The sequence below is a fragment of the Ornithorhynchus anatinus genome, chromosome 9 (assembly GCF_004115215.2).
Source record: "Ornithorhynchus anatinus isolate Pmale09 chromosome 9, mOrnAna1.pri.v4, whole genome shotgun sequence".
Lineage (NCBI taxonomy): Eukaryota > Metazoa > Chordata > Mammalia > Monotremata > Ornithorhynchidae > Ornithorhynchus > Ornithorhynchus anatinus.
The window spans coordinates 6,467,211-6,492,179 of record NC_041736.1 but is presented as its reverse complement, the minus strand read 5'-3'; the positions used below and the strand labels follow the sequence as shown (position 1 = coordinate 6,492,179).

The 24,969-nt window shown below is 46.8% G+C and overlaps 1 protein-coding gene across 1 annotated transcript; it reads left to right on the top strand.

Annotated features, from left to right (window-relative positions):
- Positions 1-421: 421 nt before the first annotated feature.
- ARL5A (ADP ribosylation factor like GTPase 5A) lies at positions 422-24,622 on the top strand. The gene is made up of 6 exons (XM_007671130.3): positions 422-527; positions 10,873-10,933; positions 12,049-12,196; positions 13,769-13,852; positions 18,775-18,926; positions 21,078-24,622. Exons 1-6 carry the CDS (start codon positions 482-484, stop codon positions 21,124-21,126), a joined length of 540 nt encoding a protein of 179 aa, XP_007669320.1. The 5' UTR covers positions 422-481; the 3' UTR covers positions 21,127-24,622.
- Positions 24,623-24,969: the final 347 nt, after the last annotated feature.

The window sequence follows — 24,969 nt, the reverse complement described above, 5'->3', positions numbered from 1 at the left end:
CCGAGAAGGGAAGCGACTCGCCCACAGTGACCCAGCAGACAAGGGGCGGAGGCGGGATTCGAACCGGCGACCTCCGCGTCCCCCGCCGGGGTCCTTTCCCCGGAGCCACGCTGAGCGGGCGGCGGCGCCGTCACGTGACCCCCCCCCCCCCGGGGAGGGAGGGAGGGATGCCTAGCGCGCAGGCGCGGTCCCTCGCGGCCGGCCGCCCCGCCCCCTGCGCGTGACGCTGGGGGCGCGCGCGGGCGACGGGGGCCGGCGAGGCTCGTTTCCCGTGCGGGCGGCGGCGGCGATGTCCGCGAGCCATGAGCGCGCGGGGGCGGCGGTGGCGGTGGCGGCGGTGGCGGCGACGACGGCGGCGGCGGCGGCGGGGCGGGCTGGTGCGCAGCGGGGCGGCCCGGGCCTCCGCCTTCTCCCTCTCCTCCTCCCCGCTCCCGGCCGCCCCTGAGCCGCGGGCCCCCGCGCGCCCCCGCGCGCCCCCGCCATGGGCATCCTCTTCACCAGGATCTGGAGGCTGTTCAGTCACCAGGGTGAGGACCGGCCGCGGGGGGGGGGAGGGGCAGGCGGAGGGAAAGAGGCGGCAACGGGCTCCTCGCGCCCGCCACCGACAGACGGACAGGCGGCCTGCGCGCCTTCCCTCCTTCCCTCCTTCATTCACTCATTCACTCGCCTTCATTCATTCATTCATTCTCCTTCATTCGTTCACTCGCCTTCGTCCATTCGCCTTCGTTCACTCATTCACTCGCCTTCATTCACTCATTCACTCGCCTTCATTCACTCATTCGCTTGCCTTCATTCGCTCATTCACTCGCCTTCATTCACTCGCCTTCATTCACTCATTCACTTGCCTTCATTCACTCATTCACTCGCCTTCATTCACTCATTCACTCGCCTTCATTCACTCATTCGCTTGCCTTCATTCACTCATTCACTCGCCTTCATTCACTCGCCTTCATTCACTCATTCACTTGCCTTCATTCACTCATTCACTCGCCTTCATTCACTCATTCACTCGCCTTCATTCACTCATTCGCTTGCCTTCATTCACTCATTCACTCGCCTTCATTCACTCGCCTTCATTCACTCATTCACTTGCCTTCATTCACTCATTCACTCGCCTTCATTCACTCATTCACTCGCCTTCATTCACTCATTCACTCGCCTTCATTCACTCGCCTTCATTCACTCATTCACTTGCCTTCATTCACTCATTCACTCGCCTTCATTCACTCATTCACTCGCCTTCATTCACTCATTCACTCGCCTTCATTCACTCATTCACTCGCCTTCATTCACTCGCCTTCATTCACTCATTCACCTGCCTTCAATCACTCATTCACTCGCCTTCATTCACGCGTTTACTTGCCTTCATTCACTCATTCACTCACCTTCATTCATTCATTCGCCTTCGTTCACTCATTCACCTGCCTTCAATCACTCGTTCACTCGCCTCCATTCACTCATTCACTCGCCTCCATTCACTCATTCACTCGCCTCCATTCACTCATTCACTCGCCTCCATTCACTCATTCACTCGCCTCCATTCACTCATTCACTCGCCTTCATTCATTCATTCACTCGCCTTCATCTATTCATTCACTCGCCTTCATCTATTCATTCACTCGCCTTCATCTATTCATTCACTCGCCTTCATCCACTCGCCTTCATTCATTCATCCACTCGCCTTCATTCATTCATCCACTCGCCTTCATTCATTCATCCACTCGCCTTCATTCACTCATCCACTCGCCTGCATTCACTCATTCACTCGCCTGCATTCATTCACTCACCTTCATTCACTCATTCATTCACTCGTCTGCATTCATTCACTCACCTTCATTCACTCATTCATTCACTCGCCTTCATCCATTCATTCGCTCACCTTCATCTATTCATTCACTCGTCTTCATCCATTCATTCACTCGTCTTCATCCACTCGCCTTCATTCGCTCGCCTTCATTCACTCATTCACTTGCCTTCATTCATTCGCTCGCCTTCATTCACTCATTCACTTGCCTTCATTCATTCGCTCGCCTTCATTCACTCATTCACTTGCCTTCATTCATTCATTCGCCTTCATCCATCCATTCTCTTGCCCTCATTCACTTGCCTTCATTCACTCGCCTTCATCCATCCATTCAACCGTAATAATAATAATAATAATAATAATGTTGGTATTTGTTAAGCGCTTACTACGTGTTGAGCACTGTTCTAAGCGCTGGGGGAGATACAGGGGAATCAGGTCGTTCCACGTGAGGCACACAGTCTTAATCCCCATTTACAGATGAGGCACCGAGAAGTGAAGTGACTTGTCTAAAGTCACCCAGCTGACAGGTGATGGAGCCGGGATTAGAACCCATGTCCTCTGACTCCTAAGCCCGTGCTTTTTGAACCGTATTTATTGAGCGCTGACGGTGTGCAGAGCCCTGGGCCAAGCACCCCAAAAGTCCAATCCATGAGTAAAGGGAGACCCTCCCGGCCCAACAACGGGCCTTTATCGAGCCCCTGCTCCGCGCAGAGCACTGTGCTGAGCGCCCAGGAGGACCACGTCAGCGACAAAGACCCTCCTCGCCCACAACGGTCTCAGGGTATTCTGCCTTTTTTTGAATCTTGTTTTGATATTTGTCTTCCCCCTTCTAGACTGTGAGCCCGGTGTGGGCAGGGAGGGTCTCTCTTTATTGCTGGACTGTCCAAGCGCTTAATACAGCGCTCTGCACACAGGAAGCGCTCAATAAATATGATTGAATGAATGAATGCTGCCCACCGAGCCTCAGCGGGTGACGGGGTCGCCCCTCGACCCTCTTCCAACCGAACGGATCGAGGTCAGACTCAAGACCCCCCTCTTCTAGACTGTAAACTCGTCGTGGGCAAGGGATGCGTCTGATTATTATTATGGTATTTGTTAAGCGCTTACTATGGGCCAAGCACTAAAAGCTGGGGTAGGTAGAAGGGAATGAGGTTGTCCCACGTGGGCCTCACAGTTTTAATCCCCACTTTACAGAGGAGGGAATTGAGGCCCAGAGAAGTGAGGCGACCTGCCCCAAATCACAAAGCAGACGAGGGGTGGGATGGGGATTAGAACCCACGTCCTCTGACTCCCAAGCCTGTGCTCTTGCCACCAGGCCAGGCTGCTTCTCTGTTGCACTGTTATATTTTACTCTTCCAAACGTTTACTACAGTGCTCTGCACACAGCGCTCAGTTAATACTATCGACTGACACACACCCCTTGCCCTTTTGCTTATTTTTATTTGTTTTGCCGCTTAGACATGATCATTCGATCGTATTGAACACTCACCATGTGCAAAGCACTGTACTAAGCGCTTGGGAGAGTACAGTGTAACAGCGGACACATTCCTGCCCAAAAGAAGCTCACAGTCTAGAGAGCATATTTCGAGCATTGGCTGAACTTGCCTTGAAACAATCTTATTCATTATTATTATTATTCATTCTTAATTTCAGTCAATCATTGGTATTTATTGCGTGCTTTCTGTAGTTACTGTAAACACTGTCCTAAGCACTTGGGAGATTCCAAAAGAACTTTTGAGTCCCAAAACTCATTTTCAGTAGGTGGGAGGGCTTTGGGATGGAAAAATAAAAAAGCGGACTAAAATTCAACAGATTCCTAGTGTCTCGTGGTTGTAATAACTTTGGGCCAGTCCAGAGAAGTTTGTTGTTTTTTTTAAATAAGAATTTGAATTTCACCTTGAAGCAGGACTTCTTTATGAACGTGGGACTGTAAAAACTTAAGGAGGACAAAAAGAGGGCCTCTTCTAAATGGAAGAAACTTGGCAGGAGTTGTGTTGTTGAGTGCACTTCACAAACTATTGCTAGGTGATGTCAGTCCCCTTTGTCCTTAACCTAAAAATGAGGAATTTTGCGGGGTTCACGGCGGGGGAGGGAGGGCAGAAACCCCCAAGGGAAAGAGGGAAGACAACAAAGAATATTAGAAACGAATATTTCACTTTTAGTTTCTAACATTCTTGGGTTTTTTTCCATCCTAATGTCACCGACTAGTCATTTGAGCTGTCATTTACTTAGAGAGCTACTCCCTCCCCCCTTTTTTTTGCCACTGGTGGTGAGGTCATCAACTGTGTGCTAAAGGGCTCGGATTTAAACGTGAACGTGGACTACTATCCACCCACCACCTGCCCTGCCCTTTATGGTTCATGTCCCTGCAGAGTAAGATGGTGCTCAGGATGCAACTTGTTTGCCAAGCCCTACTGATTACTTGCCGAAGCTGCAGTATTTGACCTGATGAGGAGACAGCTGGAAGTGACACAGGAATATTTTCATTTTCCTGTGGGGGGTTTTTCTGTAACAAATACCTTGCCCCACTTGAAGAAAGATTTTAGAGCCAGGCAATCAAAGGCATTTTTTGAGCATTTACTATGCGCAGAGTAAGCGCTCGGGAGAATACAATAAGCAGAATTAGCAGAGCCGAACTTAGGTCGTAGAGGATGTATGCGAAAAGACTCGGTCCTCCAATTCAACTCCAAGTCTTGTGCTACATTCCCTTTCAAAATCTCACTGTATCTTAAGTAATCGCTCATCTGTGAGAAGCAGCGTGGCTCAGTGGAAAGAGCCTGAGCTTGGGAGTCAGAGGTCATGGGTTCTAATCCCAGCTCGGCCTCTTGCCAGCTGTTTGACTTTGGGCAAGTCACTTTACTTCCCTGTGCCTCCGTTACATCATCTGTAAAATGGGGATGAAAACCGTGAGCCCCGCGTGGGGCAACCCGATCACCTTGTATCCCCCCCCAGTGCTTTGCACGTAGTAAGCGCTTAACAAATACCACCATTATCATTATTATTAAATTGCCCTAAGTACAAATGAGTTAAAGCCCCAGCCATAATACATGTTGAAGGCAAATGAGGAGCTCTTCCGGATGAGCGGTAAAGAAGGCTGCCAGGTTCGGATGCCTCTGCCGATTTTAACGTGCGGTTCAGGTCACTGGTTAGCTCTGTGCAGTTGCTACTCCGCATGGGTAGACAAAGATGGCCAACGGCGACTTTGTACCCCTCGAAGCGGACCGGGCCTGTGCCGGCTCACGGGTTTTATAAGCCGAGGCCTTCCTTATAAGGCCTCGTCGGTTTTATAAGAGACGCCCGATTCTAGGAATGTGAAATGAGTGGTCGTGGGTGAACCTTGCCACCCGGGCCTTGTGGAACAGTCTTTCCGCCCGGTGCGTGGCCGAGCAGAGTGCACGGGGGAAGGTAACCGGCCAAAGTTCAGGCCACGTCACGCCGAGGTGAGCCGAAACATCGAAGGAACGGGGACCGGTTCATTGTGGCCCTCTGGGCGGGTGTGTGTGTGTTGCCTCCGATCTGCGGCGTTTGGGTTTTCTTGTGCTTTTATAAATGTTCCTGGGTTTCCAAAAGTTAGCTGTGGTTAGGGCCACCTGTTTTTTTTTCCTTAGTTTTTGGCTAGTTATTGCTCGTCAGAGCCATACATTGGTCCATAAACCCTCTTCAGAGAGAAGGACGTTCCGACGCACCCTCCAGGTGGGGCGAGGAGAATGATTTCTGCATATATGAGACAGCAGCCTGCCCACTCAGTGTTGATTGCTCGAGGAGTGGCCCTGTTTTGGAGTAATTATTACGGGGAGAGTAGAACAGCTGGGGTCCAGAACAGGAAGAATTTAGAGTAGGTGAGGAAGAGCTTCCTAACAATGAAAGGCGGTGAGAGAACCGAATGGGTGCTTGAGCAAGGGTACCTGAGCTCCTGGGTGGTGATGGGGTAATTGTGCCCGAGGGCTGGGGAGTGGACCCGATGGCCTCTCGGATTACGGTCGCTTCAGATGAGCTGGCACCCGGATTCGCGGATCCCTCGCTCATCATTTTCAATTTCTCTCTGAATGTGAAACATGCACCCTTCCTAAGGTTTAGGCAGATGTCTTTGGACGACAGGATGGTACTGAAGTACACAGAAGCAGTGTGGTTTAGTGGAAGGAGCCCAGGGCTGGAAGTCAGAGGGCTTGGGTTCTTTCCCAAGTGTGCCATTTACTTGCTCTGTGGCCTTGGGCAAGTCACATGACTTTTGTGCCTCAGTTCCCTCATCTGCAAAATGGGGGTTCAGTACCTGTTCTCCCGCCCACTTACACTGTGAGCCCCATAGAGAACCTGATTATCTTGTGCTTGCCCCGGTGCTTGGCCCACGGTAAGCACTTATCAAATACCACAATTATTCAGAACATATAAATGATGATAGAAAATTAGTTTTGTTTGCACCCTTATCTCTAAGGCTAGTGCCCCTTGGATATAGTTCTCCAGATTTTCATTTGCCTCACCCAGTTTTTCCCCATCTTTTTCCCCATGGTACCCAAGGCCTACAGAGTCTGTGAAGTGGGCAAGAGGTGAGGGGCAGTTTTTCTCCTCCAGATTTGTTCCTCAAGCGATTTGATGAGAAGCTAGGGTATCCTGGAGTTAGGATTCAAAGGCAGCAGAATGCAACGAGGAGACAACTGTGTGAATAATAATTATGATGTTCCTTAAGCACTTACTTTGAACCACGCACAGTCCCCGTGAAGAACATGGGGTAATTAGAAGAGGTATGATTTTGTATGTGCACCTCTGTGAATTGTGCAAAACAATAATAATAGTGCTATGTGTTAAGCGCTTAGTATGTGCCAAGCACTGTTCTAAGAACTGAAATAGATACAAGTTCATCAGGTTGTATCTGGGATAAGCACTGGGATAGATCAAGTTCATCTTAATCCCCATTTTACAGATGAGGTCACTGAGGCACAGAGAAGTGAAGTGCCCAAGTTCACTCAGCAGACACGTGGTGGAGCAGGGACTAGAACCCAGGTCCTTCCAACTCTCAGGTCCATATTCCATCCACGGAGCCACACTGCTCCGAAGTATACGTCCAGCTAAATAATTCACCCGACAAGCTAACCGGTGCCAAATGGTTGCTTTTGAGGGAGTCCAACAGTAATAATAATGATCAGTATCCCTGAATTAAGCAGCAGTATGCATTCCTCTTTGTCCACCTTCTTTCCTTACGCTGAACTGTCTTTTCATTCAGTCTCTTTTTTAAATACCACCGGGAATGGCACAGAACACAACAGGGGCCTGCCGGGAGCCCCAGCTCAGGGATCGAGTCGGTGCAGCCCGGACTGTAAGCTCGTTGTGGCGGGGAATGTCTGTTTACTGTTACATTTATACTCTCCCAAGCCCTAAGTACAGTACTCTGCACACCGTAGGCGCTCAAAAAATACAGTTGAATGAATGAGCGTGTGGGCTATGTGGAAAGTGAAGGAGAAGCCATCAGGGCTCTCTAGAACTTTGAGCCCTTAGTCAATCAGTGGTATTTATTGAATGTTTTGCAATGTGCACAGCACTGTACCGCGAGGAAAGGGAAGAGGCATCATTAAGAACGGCATGGTTTTATCCCTTATCGCACCTGTAGGTTTGAATGTTCTTGGATAAGGTGCCTGGCCTGACCTGAAGTGTTGAATTCATCCTTTCCCCCTCCGTGTCTCCTAGTTCCTTTCTCTCACGCCGCCCTGTTTGCTTCGTCCTTTGCGGCCCTGCTGCGTCTCTCTGCTCATCTCTCTCCCCCAGTAACGTCCAACTGCTCGAGGAGGAGAGATCAGTGGTTCAGACAGAGCAGCCATTGAAAGTCAGCCAGCCTTGGGAGCTGGGGAGAAGTTGTAACGTTAACATGGGGAACCTCTTCCCCTCCCCGACTCTGAAAACTGGAAATGTGTAGGGCTCAGTGTGTGGCTTCTCAGTCGATCTGTTGCTAGAAATGTAGATCCTTTTGTTAGAGCCCCTTTTGAAGGAGGCAGGGGACTCCACATAGGGCTGTGGGAAGCAGTCCTCTGACTTTTAAATGGTCTTTTAAATGATGTGATAGCCCTAACCAATTTGGGGATTTGAATTACAAGTGACTCTGTAGAGCACAGTTGCAAGTTAAAGGTAAGGTTTGAATGGATTCCTAATATTGAACTGGAATGAGGCAAATGGCGGTAGGGAGAAAGGAGGGGAAGCTGGTCTGGGAGAAGGAGCTCCTTGAACAGAGCCACTTCCATTTCTCGATGCTTTGGCTGTGCAGGTACCTCTTACCACATTCCAGTGCAGTGAAACCATTTCAGCAAAAAGCATTGCATAATTTAAACCGTTTGGCCTGAAGTTGAACGTGAGAAAAATTCCCACTCTCATGCCATCAGCTTCTCCCTTCTACCTACCCCTCCACTCTCCTTTCACCCTCGCAGTCCCTCCACCCCAATTTGGAAGTGGGCACAAAAGTGCAAATTTGGAGTCAAGAGTAACCGTTGAGTGCCTGTTGGGTCCCCAGCTCTGGCCTAAAAGGAGGATAAACTAGATGCTTTTCCACTGTGAACCTGCCCTCCTTCCGTGGGGTGCAGAAACCCTGAAACTTGAGAAGGATTTCTTGTGGTAAATTTTCTGCCAGCGCCCCAAGTATTACTGAGACAGCTACAGACCATTCAGTAGAGAGTAGTACACTTCTTAGTTGAAAGTAGTCAACTTGTGCCCTCTTTGCTTAAGTGATAGGCTAGGATCGTCTTTTTTTAAGCAGAGGAAATTAAATACTAAGGTTTTTCAACTTGGACTCATGACTCAGGATTAGGCTACGCTGCGTCAGGTCCCTGGTCCCAGGCAGCACCAAAGTCAGCTTCCATCAGTTGCTGGAGGGACAGAGACCCTTTCCTTTTCCTTTTCTTTCCCTCAGTTTCTCTGCATCTGCATTCTCCCCCTTGTCTCTCCCATCTCCTTTCCATACTTCATTCCGCTCCCCGGGTCATGTTTCTACCAAACCATATCTCCCTCTAGACTATAAGCTCGTTGTAGTCCGGGATGATACTGTGCCCTCCCAAGGGCTTAGTACAGTGCTCTGCCCACAGTAAGTGCTCAATAGAGCTCATGGGTTCAAATCCCGGCTCAGCCGCTTGTCAGCTGCGTGACCTTGGGCAAGTCACTTAACTTCTCTGTGCCTCAGCTACCCCATCTGTAAAATGGGGATTAAGACTCCGAGCCCACGTGGGACAACCTGATCACCTTGAATCCTCCCCAGCGCTTAGAACAGTGCTTTGCACATAGTAAGCGCTCAACAAAAGCCATCATCATCATTATTATTATTACTAAATACCGTGGATGATGACGACGATCTTCCCAGGTCCTCAAAAAGCCTTCAGTGGTTGCCCGTCCACCTACCCCCACATCAAATAGAAACTCCTTACCTCCCACTTTCAGGCACTTCGACTTTCAGGAGTGAGAGAACTGACAGAGTACCTTCGACTTTCAGGCGCTCTGTCAGTTCTCTCACTCCTCCCTAACCTTGCTGATCTCCCGCAACCCAACCCACCCATTCCGCTCCTCTAACACCAACCTACCCACCGTACCTCCGTCTTGCCTGTCCCTCCACTGATCCCTGGCCCGTGTTCTCCTTCAGGCCTAGGATCCCTTCCCCCTTTGTGTCTGGCAGTCCACTCTCCCCAACCAAAACCCTCCTCTACTCACATCTCCAAAAGGACTTTGCAGATGGAGCCCTGTATTTTCCCTATCCTCCCCTACTCTGCTTCAACTCTGCATTTGGCCGTGTACCCGTTGAGCGCTTTGACACTCATCTCAGTCACACGCACTCAGGTGAACCTTCTCAGTCTCCTATCTCCCTTGTCCCTAATCTCTTTTAATGTCTATCTCCACCGGTCGATTGTAAACTTGTGAGCCGACTTCACGTCTACCGACCCTGTCGCGTTGTGCTTTCTCAAGCGTTTAGTGCAGTTCTCTGCACCAGTAAGTGCTCAATAAATACCACCGGTTGCCTGATTGATTCTCCTTCACTCTCTCCCAGTTTAGACATGATTGGGATCTACTCTTTTCCCCGTGATTCCATTCACCGTGGAAATTAGAAGGCCCTGGCTTGCTGTGTACATCAGGGAGGCGGTCTGGTTTGGAGTTGAGAGTGGGCCAGTTCTAAGCCGCTTATTTTACCCCACTGAACTGAAGTCTATTCTGTCCTCCTCTTCCATACTTTCCAGATCGGAAAAGTTAGTAAAGTAATTTCATTTTAACTGCTCATATCCTCTCTAAACTTCCTAGAACCACCTGGCTGAGAGAGAGGAATTTAGGACTTCACTCATAATGTTGCTCCTGACCTAGTTGGACCTTGAGGGTTACATGCTGTTCCAGCATGTTGTGTCCCACACCACGGTGGGGGAGTGGTGCCAGGGTGGCTTGTTGGGTGCCAGGCAACCCTGAACCCTGGCAGTAAGTTCGCTGTGGGCAGAGAGCGTGTATGGGAGAAAGGCCAGACCCGGGGATGGGGCGAGGCGGCTGTTTGCCCCGGATCAGGTTGGGGAAGGACTCCCTTCCCTTCTGGACTCCCTTCAGGATCCATAGTGGACCATCTCCTCCCTCCCTCTGGTGGCCCTGGAACTGGCCCGGCTTCCGTGGGCCCCGGGCGCACCCCAGGCTGGCTGCTGGCCAGGAGGCCCGCCCTGCTCTCTGGCCTAGCCAGGAAATTGCATCACCCAACTGGGGGCCAAGCAGTTTCACCGTTTAGCTTGCCTGGTGCCACGTTCTTGGGCGGCATTTGGGGCTTCTCGGGATCAAAGCTCTTTTCAAAACAGCGACACTTAGGACTTAATGGTTCTATTTCATAAGGGGAAGTTCTGGGCGTTGAAGCCTGCCTCTACTGTAAGCTCACGGTGGGCGGGGAATGCATCTACCGACTCGGTTATGTTGTACTTTCCCAAGCGCTCGATCCTGGGTTCTGAACAGTGATCGTTGGAGAGACACACGTAGGTGATAATATGCATGTTGAACGAGTTCTGACATTATGGTGGATTGTTTTTTTGGAGTTTAGTCCACAGCATCAGGTTATTTACCGACGATGTCTTTTATTTCAGAACACAAAGTTATCATCGTTGGTCTGGATAACGCAGGAAAGACTACCATTCTTTATCAGTTGTAAGTATTTAAATGTAAACAGTTATGCCACTAGGTGTCATTTCAAAAGAGATGGAATAAGTTCTATCTGAACCATTTCTATATCTGTATTCTCTCGGGATACCAAGCTAGTCGTCAGTGCTTCAGAGAAGGAATCAAATTCCGTCTAGTTATTGTGTTTAGTTCAGATGACAGTGGTGAGTCACTCTGTCTTTTCCTTCGTTTCCCCAATCTGTGAAAAGTAGAAAATACCGCAGTGAGTGTCTAGTTAGGCCCTTGGGATCTCCCTAAGCCTCCCTTCAGAGGTTTTAAGTCACCACCTCTCTGCCATGCAGCTCTGGCTACCGGACATAAGGCCGAAGGGCTCTCATGAATGAGATTAGTAAGCCTGATGAGGCACCCAGTTTTGGATGCCCACTTGGCAGTTGGTGTGATTTTATGAGAGCCTAGTACACTGCTTCTTGTGTCGAATGGAGATTTTTAAAAATAAAGTGTCACTTTGAGGAAGCGATCCTCAGGACTGCAGTTGTCTTTTATTCCAGTATGCAGGGGTAAATAAAATATTTTAACCGATTGCTGAGTAAGTCCACAAGGCAAAAAAAAAATAAATAAGAAAAAGTTTCACAGGAGTGACACGATTGCAAAAGACTCTGTTAAAGAAACAATCCAGGTTATGTTTCTGAATGGCCTTGGGCAATTTCCCTAACCTCTCTGGGCTGTTTTTTCCTTACCTATAGTTGGGATTAATAAGTGCAGCCGTTTTCCTTTCTCACAGATTGTTCTGAGGTCTCATGGTGATACAGATTTTCCCCTTGCAAACCCGGAGTGCAGTTATAGGTCTCCCCAGATGTGGGGAGGGTTACAAAGCCACCACCCCCATCCCCATGATCTCTCAGCTCAGAGAATACCCAACTGCTGCCCCTGAATTCATGGTGCGGCTGAGAGCACCAGCTTCCTCTGCACAACAGTTCAGAGCAGAAGAAGCAGAGTACTCGGTGGGCGGAGAGGGGTTGGTGAGTACAACCAGGAAAAGAATCCAGAAACCTCGACCGCACCGCTTCCAAACGAATTAGCCTAAATGGGCTAATTTTGTTCTTTAGCTAGGCATGCTGACTGTGACCTGCTTATTTTTGCAGCTCAATGAATGAAGTGGTGCACACATCCCCTACAATAGGAAGTAATGTGGAAGAAATAGTGGTGAATAATACCCGTTTCCTAATGTGGGACATTGGCGGACAAGAATCTCTCCGTTCTTCGTGGAACACTTATTACACCAATACGGAGGTAATCGTTTCGGTGAATTCACTCAGTTTTCTTGAAGCCACGTGTGTCGGCCCTCGCGGGCACCTTTACCTGGTGCTTTTTCCCGGGGCTGTCCGAGATCAGGTGAAACTTCCCCAGCGGTGCCGTCATACAAACCATCGAAACAGTTCGAAGAGTTCGGACATTCTTTGGAATGCAAGGACGGAGGTTTGATAAAATCGACGCGGATGGTGTCGTTCCTCTGTTCAAGTTGAGGATACTGGTCTAAGAGCGTGTAGTCATGGGGGAGTACAAGTGAGATGCCAGGCTGGCTTTGCAGAGCATGGGGGGTGGATTCTGTGCCCAAAGGAAGGAGCTTATTGATGTTACAGATGCTAAAAGTAAGATCCTAAGAGATTTTTCCAGTGAAACTAGGTAAAAACCCAGAGACGAGAATCGATCTCCAGACCTTCATACCGTCTCTCCCGTTCCCCCTTTCCGAGGAGGTCTCGTGTGACCGTTCTTTTGGTTACAACCACCTTCAGAGCATTAGGTAACATTTGCCAACCACTAAAGAGATCACAGAGCAAAGATTGCCAAGTGCCTCTCACTTGAGAGTGTTAGAGACACAGTGAATGGATCTTGTTTTAAGTTGATAAAGCAGGATCGTACCACGCCTTCCTTCCCCCCAGAAAAGCAAGTGGGCGTTCGGAAGAGCCAGTGAAAGCAAAGAACTGTTTGTAAAATGTTTTCTAAATCTCTTTGCATCCGCCTACATTACCATATTAGATCTTGTTTCCAAGTGGGGAAAAGGAAGAAAGGACTTATTAATGTATCTTGTACGGTGGCGATGGTCCAGTGGAAACCAACTTGATCAAAGTGTTTAGGGATGAAAATGGCCCCCACCCATTTACCCATTAAACGGAGCTGTTAGAGGAACGTCCCGCTATCTGCTCCACTGCCGACGAGGACGACCGAGAGGCTCCCTGTGTTTTTTGAAGACAGATAGGTGAACATCTTCCGGAGGTACTCTGGGTATATTAATGGAAGGATTCCGATGGACCCGACCCGGGGCGAGTGCAAGCATGGGGCAGGTCAGTTAGGCCAGAGCTGCGCCATTTCCCCCGTTGCTATCTTGGCGGCTCACAGGATTAATTAAAGCAGCCCTCCGCTCAAGGGGAAGACTGTGAACTTTGGAGCCGATTCTCATCTCTTCCCGAAGAACCGCATACATATCGATACCACCGGGGTTCATGATAGCGAAATTACTTCGTAAGCTTCTGAACTTTGGGTGGGATTACTGATGCCAAGTTTAAGGATGAATTATAAGGATCTTAGAATCAGGGCATAGGAAGGTTTCTTTCTGTTCACCCGAAAAACGCTAGCGTCCAGAAAGCATTTCCTCGGTTCAGAATTGGGCAGACAGCTCGAGCTTGACTTGCCCTCAGTGCCGTCCTTACTCACGGGAACCGCTCTCCTCGACGCTTGTAGTGTTACGAGCCAATTATGTGGGCACGCTAAGGTTTTATGGTCTCAGAGGATTCAAGCGATGTGGTCGTATGCTTGGGAAAAAGGGTTGTGTAATTCTTAATGAGCCTTTTTTGATATTTTTAGTTCGTAATAGTTGTGGTGGACAGCACAGACAGAGAGAGGATTTCCGTAACCCGAGAAGAGCTCTACAAGATGCTTGCGCATGAGGTGAGTGGCTTTTCCTTTGTCGGTGTTTCTGTGAGGAGTTTCTTCCTTGAAAGGGGCCCCGTTGCCCGAGTACAGTAGACGAGAAGGAGTCTCCAGTCTGAAGCATCCCCTCGTCCGCAAGGGACTCACGGCGTAGGAGGAGGGGAAGGTGACGTCGGGGGAAAAATCACAAGCCAATTTCGACAGATTTAAACAGCGAACAAAAATCAGTCAGTGGCATTTATTTTTGAATGCTTACTGGGTCTAGAGCCCTGTATTAAGCGCTTGGGAAAGGACAGAGGAATAGAGTTGGTAGATGTGATCCCTACCCTCAAGGAGCTTATAATAATAATGATATTTCATAAGCGCCTACTGTGTGCCAAACACTGTTCCAGGTATTGGGGTAGATACAAGATAATTGAGCCCCCCTTAGGACTCACAGTCTTAGTCCCCGTTGTTCAGATGAGGGAACTGAGGCCCAGAGAAATGAAGCGACTTGCCCAAGGTCACACAGCAGACAAATGGCCGAACGGGGATTGGAACCCAGGCCCTTGTGACTCCAAGTGCTCTATTCATTAGGCCACACTTTTCCCCGTCCCGGACTAGGCTGCCCCATCCAAAGGCCATCGTTTAGAATGAAGGGAGCACGGGCTTCTGGCTTGCGGAGTCGGGTGGAGAGAGAGGACGTGGCCCAGCCCGTGGCTTGCCCCCAACCACGGACCTGGGAGCCCCATTGGTGAGGGGGGCCTTGGATCGGGGGGAGCGGCAGGTCCGTGCCCACCCTTATGCTTGTGATGGGATGGGGCGTCCCCCGGTTTTGGTTGTGAAGGAAGGAGGGCGGCCTGAAGCTCAGGCCGACCCCAACGGACCCCGGGATCCCCAGGGGCGGTTCAGCTCGGTAAACGCCAATTGCCGTTATTTTCCTAAGACTTTGATCCGTCCTTGGCTTTAAATAAAAGGTTTCTTTTTCTCTTCTCTCTTAAAACAAAATACCTCTATCTTTTCTGTTCTGAGTACCCTTGTCCATCTTTTGACCAATTCTGAGATCTAAAATGTAAGCCGCAGGGTGACGGCAGCGGTTTCCAAGTAGTGGTGGAACGCTCCGGCAGAGAAACGACCCCTTAAGGATAAATAAGACTTATGGTACTTGTTAAGCACTTACTATGTGCCAAGCACTGTTTTGAGCACTGGGGTAGAGATACAAGTTAATCAGATTGGACATAGTCCCTGCCCCGCGTGGGGCTCACACTCGTAATCACCATTTTTCAGGTGAGGTAACTGAGGTCCAGAGAGGTGGAATGACTTGCTCAGGGTTGCACAGCAGAGAAGCGGCGGAGCCGGAATTAGAACCCGGGTCCTTGTGCCTCCCAGGCCCGTACTCTGTCCGCTAAGCCACGCTCCTCCTCGGTGAGGAAGGCTGAGAAAGAATCTCAGGATGTCCTGGTTTATGTAGACCGGGACTTTTGGTTTGTTCTGTTTCGTTTTGTTGTCTGTCTCCCCCGTTTAGACTGTGAGCCCGTCGTTGGGCAGGGATTGTCTCTATCTGTTGCCGAATTGTACATTCCAAGTGCGTAGTACAGTGCTCTGCACGTAGTAAGCGATCAATAAATGTGATTGAATGAATGAATGAATGTAGACAGCGGCACAGGTGAAGCGCTGTGAGGGTTTTCCTGGAAGTCCCAGTTGGTCTTTCCCCGGCGAAACAGTGAAATCAACACACAGGCAATTTTATGTGGCTTGAGCCCCATTTAGGCAGGGTAACCCACCGCCCTGCCCCATTTAAGTAGGGCTCTGTCTGTAATTTATATGTTTGTAATTTATGTACATACTCATCATTTAAATTAATGACTCTCCCCCCCTTTAGACCGTAAGATCATCGTGGGCGGGGAATGTCTGTTTATTGGTATGTCGTACTCTTCCACGTGCTTGGTTAAGTGCTCTGCAAGCAGTCAGCACTCAATAAATACGATCGACTTAGTGGAGATGGAGGGTGCCCCTAACGTGTCACTTCCCCGATTAGCCTCGCGGCTGCCGGGACCCTGAGTTAGAAGTTCCAGCAGTGCATGAATACATGGGAGCCTGTAACGCGTTACCGTACAGATGTTGATTTAGTTTTCCATTTTTATCGACCTCGAATATGCTCCGTATGCCTTCAGAGGAAGGAGTGAATAGGGAGTAGAGCCTCACCGGTAAAATACGTCAGCAGAAAACTTCTGCAGATGCGGGGCTCGAATGACAACTCTCGCATACTCAATAGGACAGAAAATAAAACGAAGAGGAAAACATGATGAAGACATTCTATAGAAAATTATTTCCAGCAGAGGAATATTTTAATTAAGCACCTTTCCTCGCTTGAAGTGTCTTGTCTTTTCAGCAATTTACAGTCATTTACTAAGTCCTTCAGCTGGACAAATTATTTCAAGTGGGCATGATGAGATGTCGTGGGTGGTTGAGGAACGGCAGCTTCGTTGCTTTTCGAAAAGCGGTAATCCGTCCACCATCTCTCTTCATTTAGCAGCAAGACAGCAGCCGGTCATTGCGCACAGAGCACACGGAGCAAGAGTATGTTTTGAAGATAATTTTAGAGTTGAAAAATACATTTTGGGTTCAGATTTGCACAGAAATCCCCCCATAACTCCATCGGCATTAAATGGATGTAGTGTCCCGTGGGTGAAAGTACTGTTTCTGAGGCTTCGTAATTCCATCCTGCCTCCAGGCCTGTCTCTGGAACCTCTATACCACTGGGACACAGATGGGTTCTGAGCCTTTTTCCATCTGCCAGTAGATTTGAGGAGCAGAACAATAAATCCTAAACTGGTATATGGTTACTAACTAATTCACTGCGCAGGAAATAAATGGGAAGAGGAATCGGGGGTGTGTTTGTGAATTTAGGATGGTTCCTCGGACGGTTGCTTCAAAAAGATACTTTAAATACATGTGACAAAACCGCTCCGCACACAGGTGCTTAAATACCGTGGATGGCTAGTGTGGGAGTCACTTTGCAGTATTTTTTTGTTCATTTGGGTTTTCCTGATGTTCTGGGAACTGTGGATATTTTCCAAGATATGAGTGATTAATTGAATTACTGCAGTCAGTGAGTGGTATTTTTTGAGGGCTCACTGTGCAGAGCACTTGATTAAGTGTTTGGGAGAGTAACAAGAAAGTAAGGAGACACGATCCCTGCCCTTAAGGACCTAACAGTTTTGAGTATAGTAGACAGACGTGAATGCTTCTCTAAGACGCTACAGGAAGCAATAGCCTGTTATTTCGCAAATATCCGAAATCCCATATTCACTCACTTGGTTGCCCCACTTTTTTGCACAATAATAAGTTTAGCAGGGGAGAAGAGAAGGAAAAGGAAGTTTAAAGGACTCCTGTGACTGGAGACTATATCTCTTCAATTGTACTTGCTCAAGAACGGTGCTGGCACATAGTAAGCGCTTAAGTCTTTATTATTATTATTATTATTAATAGTAAATGCTCCATACCATGGGGGGGAAACATGACAAATTAGGCCCCTTTCCTTCTCTCTCTCCCCCTGGTTGTGCCCCTTTAAGAGTCTGTCAGCCAGGCAGTCATATTTACTAAAGCACGTACTGGGTACAGAACACTGTTATAAGCGCTTGGGAAAGTACAGTATAACAATCTACAGACACATTCCCTGCCCACAACGAGCTTACGGTCTAGAGGGGAGCTTCTCTCTGCTGTGTATTCATGTTCTGGCCCTTCTACTCCTCTTTCCCGGGAGCGAACCCTCGTCGAAGAGGAATCTCCGTGGATGCGTTATCGTGTTGTGACCCATCTCCACCTCCTTCCCCAGTGCGTTCACCTATTACTGCGTACAATTATGGGGTACAAAAAAATCACTGTGCGATTGAGTAAATACAGTAGTATGAATTTTGGGATCCCCAACGGTCCCCAGTTGTGTGTAACGGAAAAATTTTTCCTCTCGTTTCACCTCCGTCGGTGCTCTTAAAATCTGAATGCCCTCCAAATAGTAAAACTCGAGTAAAATACTCAGTCTCATGATTTAAAAACAGCTAAACCGTTTCAATAGGAAAGGTAGACGGCGAGGGAGCGGAAGACCACGTTGCAGCCGAAATGTCCACGGAAGTTGGAGCGCGGGGTGTTGGAGGGAGGCGGAGAGGAGAAGGGAGGGCAGAAAGCGAAAGGGAAACCTTGGCTCCTCCCAAGCCAGTGAGGAGGAGGGTATTTCTGCAGCTGCCGCAGCCGTCCCTTAGAGATCTTAATGCCCCTTCTGTGGTCAGAGGCAGTGTAGATACTGACCCGACGCAACACACTAGGCCATTATTTCTCAGAGAAGTCAGGCCCACAGCTGGAACTGTGGAGAATAGAAATGGCCTTGCATTTCCTGAGGAGATTTGAACAAGAAGGTGGCACTATCTTTCAGTGTCTAAATTAGAGCAGCCCTGCCAGATAACTCTGGTGCTACTCCGAAAATCTTGAGATCCAGGACGTCATTATTGATGACCCCGATTTTTTTTTTTCTTGGTAGAAGACTACTTAGAGACAGGGTAATAGAACAAACCTCATTTAGTGAAAAGTTAATAGGGTACTGTGACTGTCACTCTTCTGAATGGGCCTTTTTGATTTGTATCAAAAGGAGACCCTTAATAATTGTACTTGTAAGAGGCCCACAGTTGTGATGGGGGCGGGTAGAATCCTTGTTTTTAAAAAGTATTTTAGGTACACCATTCCCTAATTTCTTGTGTTTGGAAATATGAATTTTCCATTCAGAAACTATATGGGTCAATCTTGAAGTCGAGAGCATCTCTCTCTTTTTTTTTAAACAAGTTTTAAGAGCAACATTCTGGCTAAGGTCATGAAAATGGATCCCAATTAATATAATTTGAACTATTTGGAAATATGCCTCGGGGAGAAATAAACCGTCCTTTTAAATATAAGGGTGTTTTTTTCTATAGGATCTAAAGAAAGCTGGTTTGCTGATCTTTGCTAACAAGCAAGATGTTAAACAATGCATGACTGTTGCAGAAATCTCCCAGTTTCTGAAACTAACGTCTATTAAAGATCACCAGTGGCACATCCAGGCTTGCTGTGCGCTCACCGGGGAAGGGTAAGGAAATTTTCTCGTAAACGCTTTGCTTTCATTTTAAGTGTTCACTTAGTCCGTGTGAAAAGAAAAATGAAACCACAGGGAATGTTAAAGCGGGCACCCAGGATATGAGTTGGTGTCTTTCTTAACGTATCATCCGAGTTAGATCCTTAGAGTAGCTCGTTGCGAGAACGTTTTGGCCACCGGCTTTTGCAATTTTGATCTCTCCAAGGATTTGAGCCACAAATTGGTGCCCCGGCATCAATGGTCTGCCGAACGGAGTCTCTAGGTGGTATCGGAAGCAGGCTGGCATAGTGGCCGGAGCACGGGCCTGGGAATCAGAGGGTCATGAGCTCTTACCTCAGCTCTGCCGCTCGTCTGCTGTGTGACCTTGGGCAAGTCACGTCTCTTCTCTGCGCCTCAGTTCGCTCCTCTGTAAAATGAGGATTGAGACTGTGAGCCCAATGTGGGACGGGGACTTTGTCCACCACGATTTGCTTGTATCTTCCCCAGCGCTCGGAACAATGTCTGGCGCATAGTAAGCGCTTAACAAATAACCGTAATTATAATTATTATTAGAAGCGGAAGTGAGAGCTCCCCCTTATCCAGTTCCCATTCCTTTCCCAGGCCAGCACAAATTTGGGGAAAGTGATGGGAGAAGTGAGAGAAGAGCCATCACCTCAGATCTTCCCATCTTGTCTAAACCTCAGAAAACCCCAGGCTCCTCATTTATTCATATCATGCGGTTGTATTTATTAAGCACTTACCGTGTGCAGAGCCCCCTTCCTTCCCACAATGAGCTCACCGTTTAGAGGCGGGGAGCCAGACGTCGATACAAACAGACATCGGTACAGATAAATAAATTGAGAGAAATATACGTGAGTGCTGTGGGGCTGCGGGAAGGGAGAGCAAAGGGAGCAGGTCTGGGTGACGGAGAAGGGAGTAGAAAATGAGGAGAAATGGGGCGTAGTCTGCGACTTCCACCCAGCAGGGATGTTATTCCGTAGATCAGTCAGCTATCAAAGAGCGGTGTTTCAATTGTAAACAGTAGAGCCATCCAATCAGTTTCCTCTTGGAGAGTGGATTATCCATTTAATTAGGGTATTTCTTGAGTCCTTGCTAAAAGCTGGGGTGACTGTAAGATGAACGGTTCCATGTGGTCTCTCTTCCTCACTGGGCTCGGACCAGGCGATTACCTGCTTGCCCTCCAACCTCTTGCCCTGAGATTCCTGCGGTGTATTTTTTTATTTTATGGTATTTGTTAAACGCCAACTATGGGCCAGGCACTGTACTAAACGCTGGGGTAGATACAAGCTAATCAGGTTGGACCCGATCCATATCCCACGTGGGGTTCACTGTCCTAATCCTCTAGACTCTAAGCTCGTTGTGGGCAGGGAATGTTTATGGTTGTATTTTACTCTCTCAGGCGCGTAGAACAGCGCTTCGACTGACTGATTCATCCCCATTTTACACATGAGGTAACCGGGGCGCGGAGAAGTGAAGTGACACGCAGCAGACAAGTGATAGAGCCAAATTAGAACACAGGTCCTCTGACTCCCAGACCCGTGCTTTAGGCACTAGGCCACGCTCCTTCTGCAGTTGGCAGCAATAGCTCTCTCCATATTTAGTTTCTCCAGGGCTCTCCTCTTCTACATTTATCCTTCCTACTTTGCGTAGAAACATCCCACTCTGCTTCTTAGGTCTTCATTACCCATGTCCATTTTCCTCTCCAGTAGTGAGGAGCTGGGGTTCAGAGCTGGCTATTTGTTCGCTGTTGGCTTAGATTAGATATCGATGAGTGGGAAATGAAAAATAGGACTAGGGGGCGGAAGGCAGTGATTTACCTCTATCTTCTTACCCCTCTTGAATTTTGCCAAAGCCACTGAATCTCTTTCCAGGAACAAACTTGTTCAGCTCTTACTGATGAACCTGGTTGGCATTCTGGGGTTGATTGAGAGGAGCAAGAGGAACTGTATCTTAATTTCAGAACAATAGTTTGAAGGAAATTTCTTCCGCTCTGCAGTTGCCGCTAATCGTCTGCTCGTTCAAAAAGTCAAAGCATTGAACTGTAAACAAGTACAACTCATTCGTCTGATGGTTTTGTGTCTTTTTAAAAACGTATCTTTTTCGACTGTTTTTTTTTTCAATTACATCATTTTATTTTTTCTGCAGATTGTGCCAAGGACTCGAATGGATGATGTCAAGACTTAAGATCAGATGATCACTGCTGACCTCTTTTTCACAGACGTTGCATATTTGAAGTGCTGGACTATAATTAACCTGAAAGCTGCAAAAACTAGTGGGCTAGGTATATTTATAATAAACTGATTTACAGACTTTTTCTAGAAGAAGCAACAGTTAAGACCACTTTGAAAACAAAGATGGACGTTCCGGTTTGGTTTCACGTGGATTTCTTCCAAAGTTAGGTCTTAAAGCTGCGATTGACCTCTCTCTCTCTCTCTCTCTCACGATGAATCCTCTCAGGACATTGTGTAGTCTGTGGTGAGTATAAAAGGAGAGGAAGGAACTTATTTTTTTTTAACTTTACGCTTTGTCAGTATAACCCCTCCCTCGTTGAATGTTGTCCACTTCTTGTTCCAATAAGTCAGAAAGCAAATCAATGGCATGTATATTGACCTTCCAGTATTTTCAAAATGTAATCCTACAGATAAGAATATGTTTGGCATAGGCTTTGTATGTTCATTGCGTCTAGTCCTCAGGTTTAGATTAACTACTTTGATTTCTGATCAAGAGGAAAATGAATAACCTACATACGTTGGCCTGGAGTAAGAGGAGATGTAACTCTGATGGAGGAAATACGCCATTCTCACATTCTCTTGCAGGCTGTCCGTATTTTTCTAATTTACCCCAGATCGGGAACCCTTTGAGTTCCCACATCTCGGGTAACCAAGAATCCGATCACGACCCAGCGGATTGGAAAATGTCATTCTTTTCGTCGGTTTCATGCTTGCACCGGTAGGAAGAGGAGAGTTAAGTGGAACAGTGGGATGAAGTGGTGGCTCGCCTTTTTCCACTATGTCTCTTATTTTGGAGCTGATGTAATTTCTGGTAATCTTAAATGTGTATTCAGTGATGAGAATTCAGTGGGTGGGTTTTCAAGATCAATAACGGGGGAAAAGATACTCTATGAATATAAGTATATATATATATGTATGTATGTGCGCGCGTGTATTTCAAAAAATGTATTCGGATCCAAAGAATCGACCCCAAATTTGCCCCAGAGATTTTGGAAAATGATATTGAAAGGATTATTTGCGCATGGATGCTCAGCGGTCCTCTGAGATTTCTCAAGCAGTGTGATTAAGATCCGTGAGAGATGTGTACTGGTCAGGCAACAGAGATTTTTGAGGCTCCTGATGACTCCCGGCGGCTCCCGCAGTCTGTTGGTTGAGAGAAGTTCATCTGCACCCTGTTTTGTTTTTCCACTGCGTTGGTGTTTCGATAAATTTGAAATTACTGCTAAAATGCCTTATGCTTTTCACCCGCCTAAAAGTTGCTTAACAAGCCAGAAGAAGGGGAATTCTTTTGAGTTCTTTGAAAAGCAGTTTGATTTCAGATTGGTTCTGAACAGTGGGATGTTTTTGCAGATGGTCTGACCAACCACCAAGCTCGGCGGACTTTGGTGCAGGTCAGCTTATTGGTTAGAGCTGTTATGTTTTTGTGGAGGGTTTCTTTTCTCTTTTTCTTTTCTTCACAGCAACAAAATGCAACCCTCCGCCATAAAACGTGAACTGCCTCTCTCCCTAACCTATAAAATGAAAGTACTCACATTGATTATATTCACATCTCTACTTCTCTAAAATTTCAAAATTGTTCCTCACTAGCATTTCAGAGAATTTGCAAAAAATAATATAAAAAGTGAGTACCAACCGGCCTTTTCAGGGGTTCTGGGTGTTATGTCAGGGAATCAGTGGTTCATGATCTGAATAGTGACAAATTTAGAGTTTGTCTAAGAAGATACCTTAGGGAACTAATAAAACGAAAACTCTTACTTGAAGGATATCCATGGATAAATGAAAAACGTACTGTTAGGTTGTTCAAGTTTTCCTAATAGCCTGTATCGTTTTTAAAGTGGAACTCTTGTTTTTAATGATATGATGATATGCAGGTCACTTTATGTTTTTTGCCAAGTGAATCATAAATAAATTTTTAAAAATTCAATATTCACACTTTTTTTCATGGCCAGGTATTAGCATAGTGTTTTCATGTTAAGTATTTATCTTTATGCATTTGTCTGATGACCCAACTTCTTCGGTAAATCCTAATAAAAGGAAGAGTCACTGCACGCCTTTCGCCCTTCCTAACCAATCAGTTAGAAGTATTTATTGAGAGCTCTGAACTAAACTCTTGGGAGAGTACAGTAGAGAGGGAAGGGTGAGATTTAAAAAAATTAGTATTGTTATTATTGTTTGCCTCTCATTCAGGAAGTCACCAGCCTATACTATGGTCTTACTGTCTTCTAAATCCAATTTTATGCAGATCGATAAAAAGTATTGAAAATTTGGGTCGAGTCATGCCCAAAGTGTGATTGTCCATAAACGCGCGCGACAAGGTGACTTGATTTTCTCTTGCTCCAGTGCAGGCTACCACGAATGTGACAAGAGAATGCATTCAGGGATTACAGAGTACATAAACTGTCAATCATAAAGACAGGCCACTATCTTGAGACGGGTTTTTTTTGTTTCTGTTTGGTTTTTTGTTTTTGATTGGGACATCTGACACTACCATTATTTGACCCCAAACTGTTTTAAATGGAAAAAAAAAACAAAGTCTAGTTCACATGTGAAAAGCCATCTTGATAGAGTTGAAATTTGCAAAGTTCATGTTACTTTTCAAAAAGTCTTCTCAAATAGACCCAATCCGCATTTTTTTTTTTTTACTATTTTATGGAATTAGCTGAGAGGAATGCTTCGCTTTAGGCAAAGCCTTGTTTTAAAAGTGATACACTACATTGGTATTCTGATAAAGGGAAGCTTCTTGAGTTATAATTCAAAGTAAAAGCGTGTGGTTAAGAATTGACAATTTCAATAAGAAACTTGTGAACAATCAGATTTTAAAAAATTTTTTCTACCCTTTAAAGGCTGGTCTTTCAGACCTTTTCGGGTAACACTCACAGTGCTTTCTCCTAATGTTTATTTTAAGAAGGTAAAACAGCTGTCTGGGAAGCAGCGCGTGCTTTATGTGCACTTTTCAAAAGAAATGAGAGTAATGGGCCGGTTTACTGTAATTGGATTTATGAGATGAAGAACTTTGGTAAAATATTCAGAAATTTTGAACTTCGTATCTTCCATTGTGACTTGAAAGTTCTCTCCTTCAAAAACAAAACTTTTCAAAGAAAGAATGCATCACCACGTACGGACTCCAAAGGATAGTCGATTATAGTGTCTCTCTGTCACTGATAGAGCGGTTGAAAAAAAGGAAGACAAATTGGAAATTGAAGAAGCCAAGGATTAAAAATGACTAAGCGTGTATTTATAAAATAGCTTGTGGAAAGGTGTCTGGATACCTGAGGTTAGTCATACAGTGTTTATATCGGTTCTTTTCTCGTGTATCGTGCTGAAAAATTTCTTCCTTCATGTTCATGTCGGTTGGATGTATTTTATTTGATAGGGACATTTTTACAGTATGTTCAAGAAGTGCCTAAAACTGATTTGTGATGACCATTAAAGTATATCTAATAAATAATGTGGATCTTATCTAGTGTTGTCTGATCGGCCACTAATAGTAGCCTCCAAAGTTGTTAATGCTTGACATAAATTGCCTAATCAGTGATACAAACAGACCCCGAAGTTTTGAATGATCTGTAGTATTGGTTAAATCTTATCTAGAGGGTGATCCTAAACACTTGGATTGGGAAGAGCCCAGCGTAGCGCACATGCTGATGTTATTAGGGGAACCCTCTTTTCTCATGCACCTTAACGTCCAAGAGGAGGAAATGAAACCGTGGATTGTTTGCCCATTTTGTGGTTATTAAAATACAGCGAAGACATCTGGCTTTAAGTTTCTGTCATTTTTAGGTTTCATTGAAAATCTGTTGATGTCC